The 20,203-nt window shown below is 43.2% G+C and overlaps 1 protein-coding gene across 1 annotated transcript in view; it reads right to left on the bottom strand.

The window, feature by feature from the left end:
• The window catches only part of LOC143928214 (uncharacterized), a 694,330-nt gene extending 674,375 nt beyond the window's left edge, over nucleotides 1-19,955 (bottom strand). The window contains exon 1 of the mRNA XM_077452960.1: nucleotides 19,644-19,955. Within this exon, the coding sequence (XP_077309086.1) occupies nucleotides 19,644-19,710 (67 nt within the window). The 5' untranslated portion in view covers nucleotides 19,711-19,955. The remainder of the gene's footprint in view (nucleotides 1-19,643) is intronic.
• Between the last annotated feature and the right edge of the window lie 248 nt (nucleotides 19,956-20,203).

Here is a 20,203-nt window from a genome sequence, read left to right as displayed (position 1 = left end):
GTACGGCTGGAATGGCTGCCGTCATAAGACCTAAGACCGACATTACTTCCCTCACCGTACACTTGGGGCTGCATTGAAGAAAAGATATTCTCTGCCACAGATTCAAAATCTTTTCTTCCGGCAGTATAATTTTCTGATCTACAGACTTGATCCAGTACCCCAGATACAGGATCTCCTGTGTTGGGGTTGTCTTGGATTTCTCCTGACTGACAATCCACCCTAATCGACTCAGACTGAGTTGAGTCAATTCTAGGTCCTGAGAAAGACGACTCTCTGAGTGGGCTGTTAGGAGCAGATCGTCTAGGTAGGGGATAATTGAGACTGATTGAAGCCTCAGAGGAACTAAAGCCTCTCCGAGAACCTTGGTAAAGATTCTCGGAGAGGATGATAGACCGAAGGGAAGTGCTCTGCACTGAAAGTGGTAAACCTTTGTGTCTATCTGCACTGCCATTCGAAGAAATTTCTGGCATTCCTCCCTTATTGGAATGTGCAGATAAGCATCCCTTAGGTCCAGGGTTGCCATAAATGTCTCTTTCTGCAGGAGATTCTTTATGGAATAAATGGACTCCATCCGAAATCTCTTGTAACGGATGGAGCGATTCAGTGGACGGAGGTTCATAATTAGTCTGAATCTCCCTGACGGTTTTCTTACCACAAAGATGTGCGAGTAAAAACCGTCCCCTTGTTCCTGAATAGGGACTGGTGTCAATACTTCTTGATCTACCATTTCCCCTATTAGTAAAGGTAAGGCCCTGGCCTTTTCTGAGTGACTTGGAAGCTTTGTCACCAGAAACTTGGAAGGAGGGTTGCTGTGAAATTCCAGCGCATGACCCCTTTTTATTATATTTAAGACAAACTCGTTCGAGGTTGTCTCTTCCCATTGAGGAAGAAATTTGCTTAATCTTCCTCCCACAGGAACCCTGACGTCACTGGGGTTTGGGATCCTGATTGGGGCGGCTAAACAGTATGCCCCCTTTTCCTTTCCCTTTATGTCCCGACCAATGCTTTTTGGGGGTTGAACTCTTCTCTGATTTAGAGGGTTCCTTAAAGGGACGAAAAATTTTTCTTTGAAAATTTTTCTTTTTTGCGGGAAAGGTTTTCTTTTTGTCCGCCGTCCTTTCTAAGGCGGAGTCTAATTCAGGCCCGAAGACTAAGTCTCCTGTAAAAGGGACGCTGCACAGGCGGGTTTTAGACGCCGTGTCTCCCCCCCAGGTTTTCATCCATACTGACCTCCTTGCTGCCACTGAAAGTGCTGCAGATTTAGCCGTAAATTTAACGGAGTCCGTGGAGGCGTCAGAGATGAAACTGGTGGCCTTAAAAAGCATAGGGAAGGATTTCAAAAGCTCCCCCCTAGGAGTGCCTGCCTTTAAGTGTTCTTGTAGTTGCGATAACCAGAACTCCAGGTTTCTAGCTACACAGGAAGTGGCTAGAGCTGGTTTTAAGCCTGCCATAGAGGCATCCCAGGCCCTCTTTAAGACAATGTCTGTTCTCCTGTCCATGGGATCTTTCAGGTGGCCCATATCCTCAAAGGCCAGATCAGCCTGCTTTGAGATTTTGGACAGAGGGGCGTCTAGTTTTGGATTTTTATTCCAGACCGCCTCTGGGCTCTCATCAAAAGGGAACCTTCTCTTAAGGGATTTAGGAAAGAAAACCTTCTTGTCTGGTTCAGACCACTCCTTAAGGACAAGGTCAGAAAGCACCTTATGTATAGGGAAAACCCTTGCTTTCTTTTTCCCCAGAGCCTCATACATTTGATCATGTCTGGATAACTGAGTTTCTTCCTCCTCAATTTCCAGCGTATCATAGATAGCCCCCATTAGCTCATCTACTTCCTCGAGAGATAATCTATATTTTGAGGCTTTAGATGCTGCTTGATCCTCTTCCTGACCCGAGTCAGTGTCAGAGGATTCGGGACTAATCAACGTGGGGCTAGGCTCCCTGACCATACGGGGCTCCCCTGAGCTGGGTGTTGTAAGGCATGGTGAGGATGAGATTATAGTTGTTTTACTCGTGGAGGCAGCTGCAGCTGATCCCACGTCAGTGATTAACTCCCGGAGGGACTTAAAGGTCGACGCCATTTCCTCTTTAAAGGAGCCCAAAAACTTTGCTAAAGGGGAATCTGCCTCAGATTTAAGCAAGCTTGCAATGCATTGCTTGCATAGGGCTTTGTTAGAGCCCGAGGACAACCTATTCCCACAATTAGGGCACTTTTTGCGGCCTGTCTTGTCTTCCCTTGGCATCTCTTTAGCCTGAAAATAAGAAGACAAAAGGATTTCTTAGCGTCAGCACCATGTCCCTCTTAGAATCACCACTAACAAACAACCTCACTGTGAGTAAACCGCCACCGTGGGGTACTACAGGGCCCAGCCTACAAACACCACCACTCCACCAGAGTAATAGCATGCCCAGCAGCCTACCTGGGTTTGGCTGGTGCCTGTCTCCGCCGGAGTATCCTGGGGAATAGCCTCCATGGTCCCCCTCTGACGCTCCGAATCCCGCCGCTAATCCGGTATAGCTGGACGCTGGTCGGGCTTCACAGGCACAGCGCTGGCTCTCCCTCTCCTCCTTGTACCCTTAGAGACCCGGAACCGGAAGTCTCGGCACGCAGTGATGACGCGGTTCCGCCGGAAGTGAACGCTCGGCGTCTCCGACCCCCTGCAACGAGGAGGGAAGATGGAAGGTTCCACTCACCACTCCTGGGGGAAACCGGCGTCATTCTGCCCCTGGCCACCTCGGCACTGGAAGGAGGAGGGTAACGGGTCTGCTCCGGTTCAGCTGGACGGTACCCGAGCCAAAGAAAAAAGGTATGGACCCAAACTGCAGCCATAAACCAGGACCCGGTCCCTTAGGCTTGCAGATTCTCAGGCAGCCCCTGAGAGGGGCCTCCAGGTTCCTGGCAACATGTTCCTCCGACGGAGGAAACACAAATGACTGACCAGGGACCTGAGGGACCGCCTTTTGAACTGTGGCAATGTGTTTCCTGTGTCGATGGGAGGAGCTCCATCTCTCAAGGGCTGTCCTGGAAGAACACTTGGGAAAGAGGCCTTATAGTATGTTTTAACAAGGGGGGCAATCACTTTTTCACACAGGGCCATGATGGTTTGGATTTTTTTTTCACCTTTAATAATAAACACCTTCATTTACAAATTGCATTTTGTGTTTACGTGTGTTGTCCTTGACTATTGTTTAAATTGGTTTGATGTTCCGAAACACTTAAGTGTGACAAACATGCAAAGGAACAGGAAATGAGGAAGGGGGCAAACACTTTCACACCACTGTATCTAAACCGCTGGCAACAAAAAAAGTGAGTACACCTCCAAGTGAAAATGTCCAAATTGGGCCCAAAGTGTCAATATTGTGTGGCCACCATCGTTTTCCAGCATTGCCTTAACCCTCTTGGGCATGGAGTTCACCAGAGCTTCACAAGTTGCCACTGGAGTCCTCTTCCACTCCTCCATGAGGTTATCACGGAGCTGGTGGATGTTAGAGAGATTGTACTCCTCCACCTTCCATTTGAGGATGCCCCACAGATGCACAATAGGGTTTAGGTCTGGGGACATGCTTGGCCAGTCCATCACCTTTACCCTCAGCAAGGCAGTGGTCGTCCTGAAGATGCATTTGGGGTCATTATGTTGGAATACTGTCCTGCGGCCCAGTCTCCAAAGGGAGGGGGGGGGGGGGTCATGCTCTGCTTCAGTATGTCACAGTATATGTGGGTATTCATAGTTCCCTCAATGAACTGTAGCTACCCAATGCTGGCAGCACTTGTGAAGCCCCAGACCATGGCACGCCCACCACCATGCTTAACTGTAGGCAAGACAAAATTGTCTTTGCACTCCTCACCACACATGCTTGACACCATCCTATACCAAATAAGTTTATATTGGTCTCTTCGAACCACAGGACATGGTTCAGGAATCCATGTCCTTAGCCCTTGTACACAAGGTCGGAGATCCCGACGGAATGTGTCCGATCGGAGCGTTTTTTCCGATAATCCGACTGTGTGTGGTCTTATGGACAATGATATAGCGCTCTATTCAAAACAAACAAAATATATAAAAAAAAAGTTCATAAACAAGAATATAGTGAATGGCTTCAAAATACGATATCCTCAGATATGGTGATCACATCCAAAGGCAGAAGAAGGAATAATCATAATCCATTTCATACGCAGAGGAGGAGGGGAACCGTCACCAACACCCAAAAACACTGACTCTTACCATAGATGTACAGATAAAAACGCATGTAGTAAATCACCAAGGGGGAGGCAGTTTTCTATGCTGATTTCCCTTCGTCTACAGAGGCGCAATCATCTCAATGGGAGTCGTCCAATGGGAAAAGAGGATTCCTATTTCTGTTTAGTAGGCACTTCACTTCCCAGGAACTGCTTAAATCTCCAGACTAACAATCCTCCCAAAAACCATAGAAAACATAAAACAAAGTGGCCTCATTGCGCAGGTATACTGATAAACCAATAATCTTTTTATTCTCTAAAACCGTAGTTGAACTCACATTTAAGATGAGATATACAGGCATCAAATGACAATCGGCTACAGATGGAAAAAACGAATGAAGACCACTCCTGTGCTCCTTCTGATGTCACCAGGTCCCAAAAAACGCCCGACGTTTCGCCACCAACGTGCGTCCTCAGGGGCATGACCGTGACAGAAGAAGGAGAGCTATAAATACAGATAACTATCAAACAATTAGTGGCCTACCTTGATTCAGGTGTCAGTCTGTGGCTGCAATGTGCAACCCATTAGAAATCACCGCCGCCCCACCATGTTCCCAGCACATTCAATTGCATTCAAACAGGGGGAAGGTAAACAAGGTGACCACTTCCGGTGCGCCGTGCGTATCAAAACACCGGACTTCCGGTCTAAAGATGCGCTCCAGCGGAAAAAAACCCCAAATATAAACGAAAAAAGAAATAAGAAAATTGTGTCCTGCACAAGAGAAAACCCAAACAGACCATATCGATCCACCCAACGAGTGCCCCAGGGCATCCAGCCCCAGAAGCAACCTCGTCAGGTCACTCAGTATACCCGGAAGTGAAGTACGTCACACGGCGCACCACTTCCGGTGTATAGATGCGTTCCACCTCACAGAGCCACTGCATGGATGGCAAACTTCCGGTCCTGCGCAGAGCACTCGGCAGCGAGGGAACAATTCTCTCAGTGTCTATGTGCTCAGCAGGAGTAAAACCGCCTGAAAACAAGCAGTCTACAACGAACATGCCCAATGCAACCGGCCACACAGAAGCAAAAGCACAAATATGAATGGAAACACCCACACCCCGCTTGTCATGACCATAAACAAGGCAGAAATGCAGCATCCAATGGCCACACAGAAATGGAGAACTGCTGACCAAAGCAGCGATGTGAACCAAACAAAACAAAAAAAAAAAAAAAAAAAAAAAAAAAAAACATCCTTTATTTTGTTTATAAAATATGGAACAGCAAAAAAATTTTTTTTTTTTTTTTTTTTCTTTTTTTCCTCCTTTCTCCTTTTAAAAAAAATAATTCAATTAAATTAAAACAAAAGAGAAGAGATATAAGCTAATATATTATATCACTAAAAATATACCCATAATATATCCCTTTTGATGGGGACCATAGAAAGGATATAATATCTCCAAAAAGAGAAAACAATTAAAATTAACCCAGCAGAGTCAAAAAATATCGCATAATACACCTATCCACCCAAGGATCTAGTATAGCTATATGGGAAAGGAACCATAAACATCGTACAGGAGCAAAGGAGTGGTATCCATGTACATAAATCAAAAGTTAAAACACACACACAAAGAAATTCAAACAACTTTAGCTGTTACTAATAAATGCATTTACATCCCATTCGACATTCATGCCGAATGGGGCATAGCACTGAACCTGATAGATCCATTTAGTTTCGAGACGTGAAATTTCACGAACCATATTGCTGCCTCTCCAGTGCCCCTGAAATCTGTCGATACCCATAAAGATGGTGCCCTGAGGGTTCTTATTATGCTTTAGGGCAAAATGTTTCGATAGACTATGTTTTGGGAATCCTTTCTTAATATTGGCTATGTGCTCTTCAAGCCTAACGTGTAATTGCCGCTTGGTCCTACCAATATACTGTTTCGAACATGGGCACTGTATTAAGTAAACTACATATTTGGAGGAGCAAGAAATAAATGGCTTTATCTGAAATGTTTCCAATGTCGAAGTTGACTGGAAGGATTCAGTTCTCCTACCGGTGAGGGAATTCAGTTTACACGTGGGACATCTCCTGCATGGAAAAAACCCACCCATATTCTGAAAAAAGGAGGATTTCCTCGGTGGACTAATAACGTTAGGGGCCAGCTGCAGTCGTAAAGGGGGCACTCCCCGATAAACGACTTTGGGGCGTTCCGGCAATAAAGAACCAAGAACCTTGTCACCTTTGAGTACATTCCAATATTTAGACACTATAGTTTTAATGTCATAATATTGATTGGAATAACTCGTGATAAACGAGAACCTAAAGGAAATGTCCTCAACTCTATCTCTCGTCCCTAGCAGCTCTTCCCTATCCTTATAGAGAGCTGCAAGAAAAGCTTTTTCTAAAATTTCTTCCTGATACCCCTTTTCAATAAAACGGGCCCTCAGAATGCCAGCCTCCTTAAAAAAATCCTCAACTTCGGTGCAATTCCGCCTTAATCGTAAAAACTGACTTTTGGGAATAGAGTCCAACCAGACCTTATGGTGGCAACTATTAATGTTAATAAACCCATTGCGGTCAGTTTCTTTGAAAAAAGTTTTGGTGACAATCTTCTCATCTATCACCCTAATGTCCAAATCTAGAAAGTGAATTACCTTGCTGCTGGCTTCAAAGGTCAAAATTATGCCCCTATCGTTTTGATTCAGGCCATGAATGAAATCCCTAAGTGACTGCAAACTACCTTTCCATAGGAGGAGGATGTCATCAATATACCGTTTCCAGAGAACCAGCTCTGGCTTGGCCTCGCGATATATGACATCCTCCTCCCATTTGGCCATAAATAGATTAGCCATACTCGGGGCAAATTTTGCCCCCATGGCGACACCTCTCTTTTGGACATAATAGGACCCATCATACCAAAAGTAGTTTTTCTCCATGGCATATTTAAGGAGGCTCATGATAAAATCAATCTGTTGCGGATGCAAGGTATCGCGTTGCAAAAAATACTCAACGGCCTCCATTCCATGTTGGTGAGAGATGATCGTATAAAGGGAGGAAACATCCGCTGTTGCAAAAATAAAAGTATCATCCCAACAAATATCTCTCAGCAGATTAATGACCTGCTTAGAATCCCTAAGGTACGATGGTGTATTTATCACCAGGGGCTGCAAAAAATTATCAATATATTTGCCCACCCTGGAAGTCACCGAGTCGATGCCACTGACAATCGGTCTTCCAGGGGGGCAAATAGGATCCTTATGGATCTTGGGTAGATAATAAATGATTGGTGTGCGTGGCACAATAGGAATCAAGAAGGCTTTCTCTTTTTTGGAAACAATACCATCGAGATGACCCCTATCAACAATTTCCACCAAATCCTTTCTATACTGTATTACAGGATTCCCTCTTAGCAAAGAGTAGGTGGCTTTATCGGACAAGAGACGTGTCATCTCGGTCCTATAGGCCTCTTTGTCTAGGATGACAATGCCCCCCCCTTTATCCGCGGGGCGGACTATGATGTCATCTCTATTTTTAAGTGTTTCCATACCCTTCCTAAACGTATATTCTTGTTTACTTTTTTTAACATTTAACTCCTGTAGGTCTTTCAAGACCAAATCTTTAAAGACTGTAACCGCTGGAGGAATAGGGCCTGGAGGGTTAAAAAGGGAGGCATTTGTTAAACTAGTGTGTCTAATCTCATTAGAAACCAGACTCTTCTTAGTAAAGGGATTCCCAACCATGTACCTCTGGATATTAATTCTTCTGATGAATTTTTGAACATCTATAAAAGTTTGAAATTTATTCAGAGGTTTGGGGGGGGCAAATTTAAGACCATGATTCAAGACATGTTTCTCCTCGTTAGTCAAAACTGTTCCGCTCAAATTAAATAAGCCAAAATCCTTCAAATGCGCTTCCTTTTTTGTGCGGACCCGCCTCCCCCCTCTGGTACCCCTTTTGGGTTTAGGTTTCTCTTGTAATTCTGGGCCCCCTGAAAAAAACTATTTTCTCCTAGAGGCCTACCCCCTCCACCACCTGGTACACCAGTGGGAGGGTACCTTGGCTCCTGCCACCAGTCATTGGGCGTTCTAGGAGATCGGTTATTCCCCATAAAGTTATTGTTACTCCATTGACTGGGATACTCAGTGAGATAGCGGTCGTCCACATATGGACCTTCTCTCCACTCAAGTGGGGCAAAACGATTTTGTGTATTAAGTGGTGGAGGTTGGAACGATCTCTGATTACCACCCCGTTTCTTCCCGCCTCCTCTACCACTACCTTTGGCTGGTGGTCCATGCTGTTGAGGATGGCCCGTATGTTGGCTGTTAGTAGGTAATTGGCTTAAACTAACATTAGATGAACCAACAGTAGCATTCTGATGGTTTTGAACCTCCATAGAGGATTCAGCACCCCCCCCTCCCACTGCATTAGCTCCTCCTATCTTTTTGGACTGCCATTTAAATACTTCTTTTTTTTGGTAGTCACCTAAATCTCTAAGATATTTTTTCTTCTTTTTGTTACGCTGTTCTATCCCCTCCTTTTCTAAATATTTTCTGAGAGATTCGGATTTCTCCAAATATTCTCCGGAATCTTTAAATGGTTTCAGATTCTCCCTAAGGACATTAACCTCGGCATCAACCCTCTGTAACTTCTCCAATTTCTTCCCCACCAAAAACTGGAGAAGCTTCAGGCCTGCGTCGTTAAAAAACTGAAACCACTCATTAGTATCTTCTACATCACTCAAAGGGGTCAGGTCCCACCTTAGACTTCGGGGAACCATCTTATCCAAAAGGTATTGTTTAAAAAAAGCAATATCCCATTTGGTATGCAATTCAGTAGTAAGAAGATTTTTTAGTCTCATAAACACTCCCCCCAAATCGTCATTAGGAACATCTATGGCATTAAATACACCCTCAGTGTCCACTGCATAAGCAGCCCTAAAATCAAAAATATCCATCTAAACCACAATCAAAAGCAACACAATATAAAATCCAGATAACAGAGAAAAGTGAAAAAATTTGTTGCGCTAAAAAGCAAAATCAATCTATATAAAACAAAAATAGCTGCTAACACAAATATTGCTGGAAACAATATATAAAGATATATGGACAATGATATAGCGCTCTATTCAAAACAAACAAAATATATAAAAAAAAGTTCATAAACAAGAATATAGTGAATGGCTTCAAAATACGATATCCTCAGATATGGTGATCACATCCAAAGGCAGAAGAAGGAATAATCATAATCCATTTCATACGCAGAGGAGGAGGGGAACCGTCACCAACACCCAAAAACACTGACTCTTACCATAGATGTACAGATAAAAACGCATGTAGTAAATCACCAAGGGGGAGGCAGTTTTCTATGCTGATTTCCCTTCGTCTACAGAGGCGCAATCATCTCAGGGCTGCTTATGCAGTGGACACTGAGGGTGTATTTAATGCCATAGATGTTCCTAATGACGATTTGGGGGGAGTGTTTATGAGACTAAAAAATCTTCTTACTACTGAATTGCATACCAAATGGGATATTGCTTTTTTTAAACAATACCTTTTGGATAAGATGGTTCCCCGAAGTCTAAGGTGGGACCTGACCCCTTTGAGTGATGTAGAAGATACTAATGAGTGGTTTCAGTTTTTTAACGACGCAGGCCTGAAGCTTCTCCAGTTTTTGGTGGGGAAGAAATTGGAGAAGTTACAGAGGGTTGATGCCGAGGTTAATGTCCTTAGGGAGAATCTGAAACCATTTAAAGATTCTGGAGAATATTTGGAGAAATCCGAATCTCTCAGAAAATATTTAGAAAAGGAGGGGATAGAACAGCGTAACAAAAAGAAGAAAAAATATCTTAGAGATTTAGGTGACTACCAAAAAAAAGAAGTATTTAAATGGCAGTCCAAAAAGATAGGAGGAGCTAATGCAGTGGGAGGGGGGGGTGCTGAATCCTCTATGGAGGTTCAAAACCATCAGAATGCTACTGTTGGTTCATCTAATGTTAGTTTAAGCCAATTACCTACTAACAGCCAACATACGGGCCATCCTCAACAGCATGGACCACCAGCCAAAGGTAGTGGTAGAGGAGGCGGGAAGAAACGGGGTGGTAATCAGAGATCGTTCCAACCTCCACCACTTAATACACAAAATCGTTTTGCCCCACTTGAGTGGAGAGAAGGTCCATATGTGGACGACCGCTATCTCACTGAGTATCCCAGTCAATGGAGTAACAATAACTTTATGGGGAATAACCGATCTCCTAGAACGCCCAATGACTGGTGGCAGGAGCCAAGGTACCCTCCCACTGGTGTACCAGGTGGTGGAGGGGGTAGGCCTCTAGGAGAAAATAGTTTTTTTCAGGGGGCCCAGAATTACAAGAGAAACCTAAACCCAAAAGGGGTACCAGAGGGGGGAGGCGGGTCCGCACAAAAAAGGAAGCGCATTTGAAGGATTTTGGCTTATTTAATTTGAGCGGAACAGTTTTGACTAACGAGGAGAAACATGTCTTGAATCATGGTCTTAAATTTGCCCCCCCCAAACCTCTGAATAAATTTCAAACTTTTATAGATGTTCAAAAATTCATCAGAAGAATTAATATCCAGAGGTACATGGTTGGGAATCCCTTTACTAAGAAGAGTCTGGTTTCTAATGAGATTAGACACACTAGTTTAACAAATGCCTCCCTTTTTAACCCTCCAGGCCCTATTCCTCCAGCGGTTACAGTCTTTAAAGATTTGGTCTTGAAAGACCTACAGGAGTTAAATGTTAAAAAAAGTAAACAAGAATATACGTTTAGGAAGGGTATGGAAACACTTAAAAATAGAGATGACATCATAGTCCGCCCCGCGGATAAAGGGGGGGGCATTGTCATCCTAGACAAAGAGGCCTATAGGACCGAGATGACACGTCTCTTGTCCGATAAAGCCACCTACTCTTTGCTAAGAGGGAATCCTGTAATACAGTATAGAAAGGATTTGGTGGAAATTGTTGATAGGGGTCATCTCGATGGTATTGTTTCCAAAAAAGAGAAAGCCTTCTTGATTCCTATTGTGCCACGCACACCAATCATTTATTATCTACCCAAGATCCATAAGGATCCTATTTGCCCCCCTGGAAGACCGATTGTCAGTGGCATCGACTCGGTGACTTCCAGGGTGGGCAAATATATTGATAATTTTTTGCAGCCCCTGGTGATAAATACACCATCGTACCTTAGGGATTCTAAGCAGGTCATTAATCTGCTGAGAGATATTTGTTGGGATGATACTTTTATTTTTGCAACAGCGGATGTTTCCTCCCTTTATACGATCATCTCTCACCAACATGGAATGGAGGCCGTTGAGTATTTTTTGCAACGCGATACCTTGCATCCGCAACAGATTGATTTTATCATGAGCCTCCTTAAATATGCCATGGAGAAAAACTACTTTTGGTATGATGGGTCCTATTATGTCCAAAAGAGAGGTGTCGCCATGGGGGCAAAATTTGCCCCGAGTATGGCTAATCTATTTATGGCCAAATGGGAGGAGGATGTCATATATCGCGAGGCCAAGCCAGAGCTGGTTCTCTGGAAACGGTATATTGATGACATCCTCCTCCTATGGAAAGGTAGTTTGCAGTCACTTAGGGATTTCATTCATGGCCTGAATCAAAACGATAGGGGCATAATTTTGACCTTTGAAGCCAGCAGCAAGGTAATTCACTTTCTAGATTTGGACATTAGGGTGATAGATGAGAAGATTGTCACCAAAACTTTTTTCAAAGAAACTGACCGCAATGGGTTTATTAACATTAATAGTTGCCACCATAAGGTCTGGTTGGACTCTATTCCCAAAAGTCAGTTTTTACGATTAAGGCGGAATTGCACCGAAGTTGAGGATTTTTTTAAGGAGGCTGGCATTCTGAGGGCCCGTTTTATTGAAAAGGGGTATCAGGAAGAAATTTTAGAAAAAGCTTTTCTTGCAGCTCTCTATAAGGATAGGGAAGAGCTGCTAGGGACGAGAGATAGAGTTGAGGACATTTCCTTTAGGTTCTCGTTTATCACGAGTTATTCCAATCAATATTATGACATTAAAACTATAGTGTCTAAATATTGGAATGTACTCAAAGGTGACAAGGTTCTTGGTTCTTTATTGCCGGAACGCCCCAAAGTCGTTTATCGGGGAGTGCCCCCTTTACGACTGCAGCTGGCCCCTAACGTTATTAGTCCACCGAGGAAATCCTCCTTTTTTCAGAATATGGGTGGGTTTTTTCCATGCAGGAGATGTCCCACGTGTAAACTGAATTCCCTCACCGGTAGGAGAACTGAATCCTTCCAGTCAACTTCGACATTGGAAACATTTCAGATAAAGCCATTTATTTCTTGCTCCTCCAAATATGTAGTTTACTTAATACAGTGCCCATGTTCGAAACAGTATATTGGTAGGACCAAGCGGCAATTACACGTTAGGCTTGAAGAGCACATAGCCAATATTAAGAAAGGATTCCCAAAACATAGTCTATCGAAACATTTTGCCCTAAAGCATAATAAGAACCCTCAGGGCACCATCTTTATGGGTATCGACAGATTTCAGGGGCACTGGAGAGGCAGCAATATGGTTCGTGAAATTTCACGTCTCGAAACTAAATGGATCTATCAGGTTCAGTGCTATGCCCCATTCGGCATGAATGTCGAATGGGATGTAAATGCATTTATTAGTAACAGCTAAAGTTGTTTGAATTTCTTTGTGTGTGTGTTTTAACTTTTGATTTATGTACATGGATACCACTCCTTTGCTCCTGTACGATGTTTATGGTTCCTTTCCCATATAGCTATACTAGATCCTTGGGTGGATAGGTGTATTATGCGATATTTTTTGACTCTGCTGGGTTAATTTTAATTGTTTTCTCTTTTTGGAGATATTATATCCTTTCTATGGTCCCCATCAAAAGGGATATATTATGGGTATATTTTTAGTGATATAATATATTAGCTTATATCTCTTCTCTTTTGTTTTAATTTAATTGAATTATTTTTTTTAAAAGGAGAAAGGAGGAAAAAAAGAAAAAAAAATTTTTTTGCTGTTCCATATTTTATAAACAAAATAAAGGATGTTTTTTTTTTTTTTTTTTTTTTTGTTTTGTTTGGTTCACATCGCTGCTTTGGTCAGCAGTTCTCCATTTCTGTGTGGCCATTGGATGCTGCATTTCTGCCTTGTTTATGGTCATGACAAGCGGGGTGTGGGTGTTTCCATTCATATTTGTGCTTTTGCTTCTGTGTGGCCGGTTGCATTGGGCATGTTCGTTGTAGACTGCTTGTTTTCAGGCGGTTTTACTCCTGCTGAGCACATAGACACTGAGAGAATTGTTCCCTCGCTGCCGAGTGCTCTGCGCAGGACCGGAAGTTTGCCATCCATGCAGTGGCTCTGTGAGGTGGAACGCATCTATACACCGGAAGTGGTGCGCCGTGTGACGTACTTCACTTCCGGGTATACTGAGTGACCTGACGAGGTTGCTTCTGGGGCTGGATGCCCTGGGGCACTCGTTGGGTGGATCGATATGGTCTGTTTGGGTTTTCTCTTGTGCAGGACACAATTTTCTTATTTCTTTTTTCGTTTATATTTGGGGTTTTTTTCCGCTGGAGCGCATCTTTAGACCGGAAGTCCGGTGTTTTGATACGCACGGCGCACCGGAAGTGGTCACCTTGTTTACCTTCCCCCTGTTTGAATGCAATTGAATGTGCTGGGAACATGGTGGGGCGGCGGTGATTTCTAATGGGTTGCACATTGCAGCCACAGACTGACACCTGAATCAAGGTAGGCCACTAATTGTTTGATAGTTATCTGTATTTATAGCTCTCCTTCTTCTGTCACGGTCATGCCCCTGAGGACGCACGTTGGTGGCGAAACGTCGGGCGTTTTTTGGGACCTGGTGACATCAGAAGGAGCACAGGAGTGGTCTTCATTCGTTTTTTCCATCTGTAGCCGATTGTCATTTGATGCCTGTATATCTCATCTTAAATGTGAGTTCAACTACGGTTTTAGAGAATAAAAAGATTATTGGTTTATCAGTATACCTGCGCAATGAGGCCACTTTGTTTTATGTTTTCTATGGTTTTTGGGAGGATTGTTGGTCTGGAGATTTAAGCAGTTCCTGGGAAGTGAAGTGCCTACTAAACAGAAATAGGAATCCTCTTTTCCCATTGGACGACTCCCATTGAGATGATTGCGCCTCTGTAGACGAAGGGAAATCAGCATAGAAAACTGCCTCCCCCTTGGTGATTTACTACATGCGTTTTTATCTGTACATCTATGGTAAGAGTCAGTGTTTTTGGGTGTTGGTGACGGTTCCCCTCCTCCTCTGCGTATGAAATGGATTATGATTATTCCTTCTTCTGCCTTTGGATGTGATCACCATATCTGAGGATATCGTATTTTGAAGCCATTCACTATATTCTTGTTTATGAACTTTTTTTTATATATTTTGTTTGTTTTGAATAGAGCGCTATATCATTGTCCATATATCTTTATATATTGTTTCCAGCAATATTTGTGTTAGCAGCTATTTTTGTTTTATATAGATTGATTTTGCTTTTTAGCGCAACAAATTTTTTCACTTTTTTGTGTGTGGTCTTCATCGGACTGTTTCCGTCGGAGTATCCGATGGACCAAGTTTTCCAACTTGTAGGTAAAATTTTCCGACAACATGATCCGATCGGACCTTGTCCGATCATGTGTAGAGAATTCCGATCGGACAAAGTGCCACGCATGCTCAGATCAAATTCCTACACCAAAGCTATTGGCTACTAGCCTGAACGTAGTCCCGTCGTAACGAAATAACGTCATCACGTTCTGAACGATTGGATTTTCCGACAACTTTGTCCGACCGTGTGTATGCAACAGTTTCGGACAAAATCCAACGGATTTGGTTGTCGGAATGTCCGACCGTGTGTACAAGGGCTTAGTCTGCTTGTCTTCAGCATACTGTCTGCAAGCTTTTTTTGCATAATCTTTAGAGGAGGCTTCCTTCTGGGACGACAGCAATGTAGACCAATTTGATGCAGTTTGCGGCGTATGGTCTGAGCAGTGACAGGCTGACCCTCCTACCCTGTCAACCTCTGCAGCAATAGTGGCAGCAATCATACATCTATTTCCCAAAGACAACCTCTGGATATGATGCTGATCATGTGCACTCAACTTCTTTGGTCGACCATGGTGAGGCCTGTTCTGAGTGGAACCTGTCCTGTTAAACTGCTGTATGGTCTTGGCCAACATGCTGCAGCTCAGTCCCAGGGCCCTGGCAATCTTCTTATAGCCTAGGCCAGTGATGGCGAACCTTGGCACCCCAGATGTTTTAGAACTACATTTCCCATGATGCTCATGCACTCTGCAGTGTAGTGGAGCATCATGGGAAATGTAGTTCCAAAACATCTGGGGTGCCAAGGTTCGCCATCACTGGCCTAGGCCATCTTTATGCAGAGCAACAATTATTTTTCCCAGATCCTCCAGAGAGTTCTTTATCATGAGGGGACATTTTGAACTTCCAGTGACCAATAGGAGAGAGATAACACCAAATTTAACACCTGCTCTCCATTCACACCTGAGACCTTGTAACACTAATGAGTCACATGACACCGGGGAGGAAAAAATGGCTAATTGGGTCCAATTTGGATATTTTTACTCAGGGGTGTACTCACTTTTGTTGCCAGCAGTTTAGAGATTAATGGCTGTGTGTTGAGTTATTTTGAGTGAACAACAAATTTACACGGTTATACAAGCTGTACACTCACTACTTTACATTGTAGCAAAGTAATTTATTCAGTGTTGTCACATGAAAAGATATAATAAAATATTCACAAAAATGTGAGGGGTGTACTCACTTTTGATTTTGTTCCATATTGACATAATGTCATGCAGTTGCTGCAGATTTGTGGACTGCACATCCATGATGTAAATCTCCCATTCCACCACATCCCAAAGGTGCTCTATTGGTTTGAGATCTGGTGACTGTGGAGGCAATTGGAGTACAGTGAACTAATTTTCATGTTCAAGAAACCAGTGGTGAAATGATTTGACATGGTGAATTATCCTGAAGGAAGTAGCCATCAGAAGATATCATAAAGGGATGGACATGGTCAGCAACAATACTCAGGTAGGCCGTGGGACACAACTCTGGAGGAACGAGCATTGGAGGCAAATCAGACTTTGGGCGGGGGGGGGGGTAGTAGGAAAAAAAAAAAAAAAAAAAAAAAAAAGTTTCCTGTAACTTTTTGTAATAATCGGTTTTTTCATGAATAAATAAATTCTCATCATTTTAAGCCATGCCAGTGTTATGTGGTTTCTCCCATCCATGTAAACTGATACTTTTTGCTTGAACGTTTGTGACTTTGGAAAACAGAATGGGTGGACCATGATGAAAATAGAAGAAAGCCCAAGTATGAAAATGAATATAGCCATCACATCTAAGAATTGTTAAGCTGAAATATAATAACGGTTTGCGTTTGGATTTAATACCGCTTTAAAAGTGTAAGAAAAATGTTCAAAAAGCAGTTTCCTTACCACTGCCTATCCCCTTACACTGTACAGATGTAACCCACTCTGTTCCTTCTCAGTTGCTTACTTAGTAAATTCTGGAAGAAAGACCTCTGGCATTCCTCTGCAACATTTACCTGCAGCCACCCAGGCCTCTTCTCACTGCTGCCCATATGCTAGAAACCCATAAATGTCTATGCAACAAGAAGCTTTCCTAAAAATTGCTGAACTCTTGGCATTGCAATGTCGGATGCAAGCAGGTACATGCCTAAACACTGATTCAGAGTATGGGCTTGTTATTTGCATACATGCATTTAGGAAAAGAAGAAGTCAGTTTTGCAAAGTGGAAAGATTTGTAGCAACAGCTATGATGCCAGTAATTGCATGATACTTTACAGTAAATGTCTCCATTTACAATATATCAGATCTGATGGTGTTAAAAGTGAAATGACAAAACAACGAACCAATGGTCAAAACTACAATATTTAATGGAACAGGTTACACATGTATTTAGGGCATGCCATGTAAGTTTTCCAGCACCCCATTTCTTGTGACAGTGAGGTGCGGATGTGCGGGACACCATGGCAGACAGACTTCTATTTCTCAATGGACTGCGGAGGTGCTGATATGCGCCCTTGTAGTCCATTGACACTTCCTGCAGCCTTCTAATGCCGCGTACACACGACCAGACTTATGTCCGACAGAGTTTCGAAGGAGTTCTGCCGGAGTTCTGACGGACTTTCCGAATGAGCGGACTTGGCCACACACAATCACACCAAACTCCGACGGATTCGAACGTGATGACGTACGACTGGACTCGAATAAGGAAGCTCATAGCCAGTAGCCAATAGCTGCCCTAGCGTTGGTTTTAGCCCGTTGGAATAGCATACACACGAGCAAATTTTTCGGTAGGAACTGGGTCCGGCAGAGTTCTGGCGAAAAAAAATTTGAAGCATGTTCCATTTCTAAAGTCTGTCAGACTTTTGCGAATCAAAAGTCCGTTGCAGCCCACACACGATCGAATAGTCTGCCGGAATCATTCCGTCAGACTTTGGATGTTGAAAAGTCCGCTCGTGTGTACGGGGCTTAAGAGAAAGCCGGTACAGATGTACAAGCAGAAAACTGGAGGACAGGTCTGCGGGAGCCTGACATTGATCGTGGGGGCAAGGCTTTCAAGGCTCCTGTAGGAAAAAATAAATAATGAATGCACAATTTTATCTACAAAATGTGTATTTTTTTCCTGAAAGGTGAACTTACCCTTTCAACCATGGGTCACCAAACTTTCTAAACAAAAGACGACTTGTTGTTCAGAACTTAGGAGGGCCAGACTGGCAGTGGGAGCAGAAAATATCCAGGTGTCAGTAATAGTGCCCCAAGGGCTAGATAAAGGCGAGAAAAGGGCCACATTTGGCCCCTGGGCCTCAATTTGGAGACCACTGCTTTAAAAACCTACAAGCCATGGCTAAGCCCCCTTTCCTCTCATTGGCTCGTTGATTTTGTCAGCAGTGGGAGCCAATAAGGAGGGAAGTCTTGGACAGCCAGGAAGGAAATTCTCAAATACATAGAATGCAATAAGATAAAACACCTTCTGCCTTTACAACCACTTTAACAGACCTATAGCATTTTTTGTTAATGCAGTGCATCACATTGGGTCATATCTATATTGTGGCGCTCTGAAACATACACTGTATTGTCAAAAGTATTGGGACACCTGATTTACACGCACATGGACTTTAATGTCATCCCAGTTTTAGTCCGCAGGGTTCAATATTGAGTTGACCTACTCTTTGAAGCTAGCAGCTTCAACTCTTCTGGGAACACTGTCCACAAGGTTTGTGACCAATTTTTCCAGACGCGCATTTGTGTGGTCAGGCACGGATGTTGGCCTGACTCGCAGTCTCCACTCGAATTCATTCCAAAAGGTATTCCATCAGGTTGAGGTCAGGACTCTGCAGGCCAGGCAAGTTCCTCCACCCCAAACTCACTCATCCATGTCTTTATGGACCTTGCTTTGTGCACTGGTCTGAATCAATTGGTGGAAGGGAGATTACGGAATGGGTGGTTTTTCAGGGGTTGGGCTCGGCCCCTTAGTTCTAGTGAAATGAACTCTTAAGGCATTGGCATACCAAGACATTTTGGATAATTTCATGCTCCCAACTCCGTGGGAACAGTTTGCGGATGGCCCCTTCCTGTTCCAACATGACTGCGCACCAGTACACAAAGTAAAGTCCATAATCATATGGATGAGTGATGTTGGGGTGGAGGAACTTGAGTCCTGACCACAACCTGATAGAACACCTTTGGGATGAATTAGAGCAGAGAATGAAAGCCAGGCCTTCTTGTCCAACATCAGTGCCTGACCTCACAAATGCACTTTTGGAAGAATGGTCAAACATTCCCATAGATACACTCCTAAACCTTGTGGACAGCCTTTCCAGAAGAGTTGAAGCTGTTATAGCTGCAAAGGGTGGGCCAACTCAATATTGAATCCTACAGGCTAAGACTGGGATGCCATTCAAGTTCATGCGCATGTAAAGGCGGGCATCCAAATTAGGAGCTGCCACCTCATCCCTTTAAACCTGAACACCTTTGAATTACACAGGTTCTGAGGCTAATTAAATGCAGATAAGGCACCCCAAGTGAGTTTAATTACCACCTTAAGTAGCCACAGAACCTGTGTAATTAAATGTGTGTTCGGGTTTAAAAGGGATGAGGTGGCAACCATAATCTGAATACTTATCACACACACACACCTTGCTTTGAACGCAATTTAAAAATGAATGGCACGTCAATACACTTTGCATGCATGTGTTGTTGCACCATGCATTAAAACAGCAGTGCGATTGGTTTCTAAAGCTACACAGTACAAACTCTTACAAAAGCAGGCATAAAAAATACTAAATATGCCTATACCATATATCGATAAAAAAAATATTAAAAAATAATAATAATAATATTTACCTGTGAAAACAATGGCAGTTGTGTCAGAATAACGGTTTACACTGACAGAGACAAAATCACTGTCCATTTCCCCTTTTAAAACCCGTCAGCTGTGAAATCCTTTTCTACGGAAACTTTCTTTAAAACCACACCAAATATTTTCTTTTAAGTCGTCATTCAGTATGTAGAGAATTGTATTCCACTTAAAATGTCTTCTGATCTTTTTAAATAAAAATCCACCAATGTTTCCTTCCATGCACATAGATGAAGTGTCCCTCCTTGAATCCTCATCAGCTGCTCTTTGTTTATGTAGGAAGTTGATAAGTTCTGTGCAATCAGAGGGATGGGCTTCTTACAGCTGAAAGGAAACCGAAAGGAAAAGGCATTTTGTGTAACCAGGTCCAATGCTGCATTTGCTTTACGCTTGTTCATGTGATGAGGGAAAAGCTGAGTCATGTACTGGGAAAAAAAAAAAAAACCTGTTTCGAATTCCCGTAAACATTTCTTGTGCAGCATTTGAACATACTGTGGAATGCTTTTATTATTGCATGCATAGGATTGTACACCTCATATGTCCTCCC

Source organism: Lithobates pipiens, unplaced genomic scaffold (assembly GCF_037356315.1).
Source record: "Lithobates pipiens isolate NorthernLeopardFrog02 unplaced genomic scaffold, aLitPip1_a1.2 Scaffold_23, whole genome shotgun sequence".
Taxonomy (NCBI): Eukaryota; Metazoa; Chordata; class Amphibia; order Anura; family Ranidae; genus Lithobates; species Lithobates pipiens.
The sequence above is the reverse complement of the archived record's forward strand: the minus strand, read 5'-3'. Positions and strand labels throughout refer to the sequence as shown.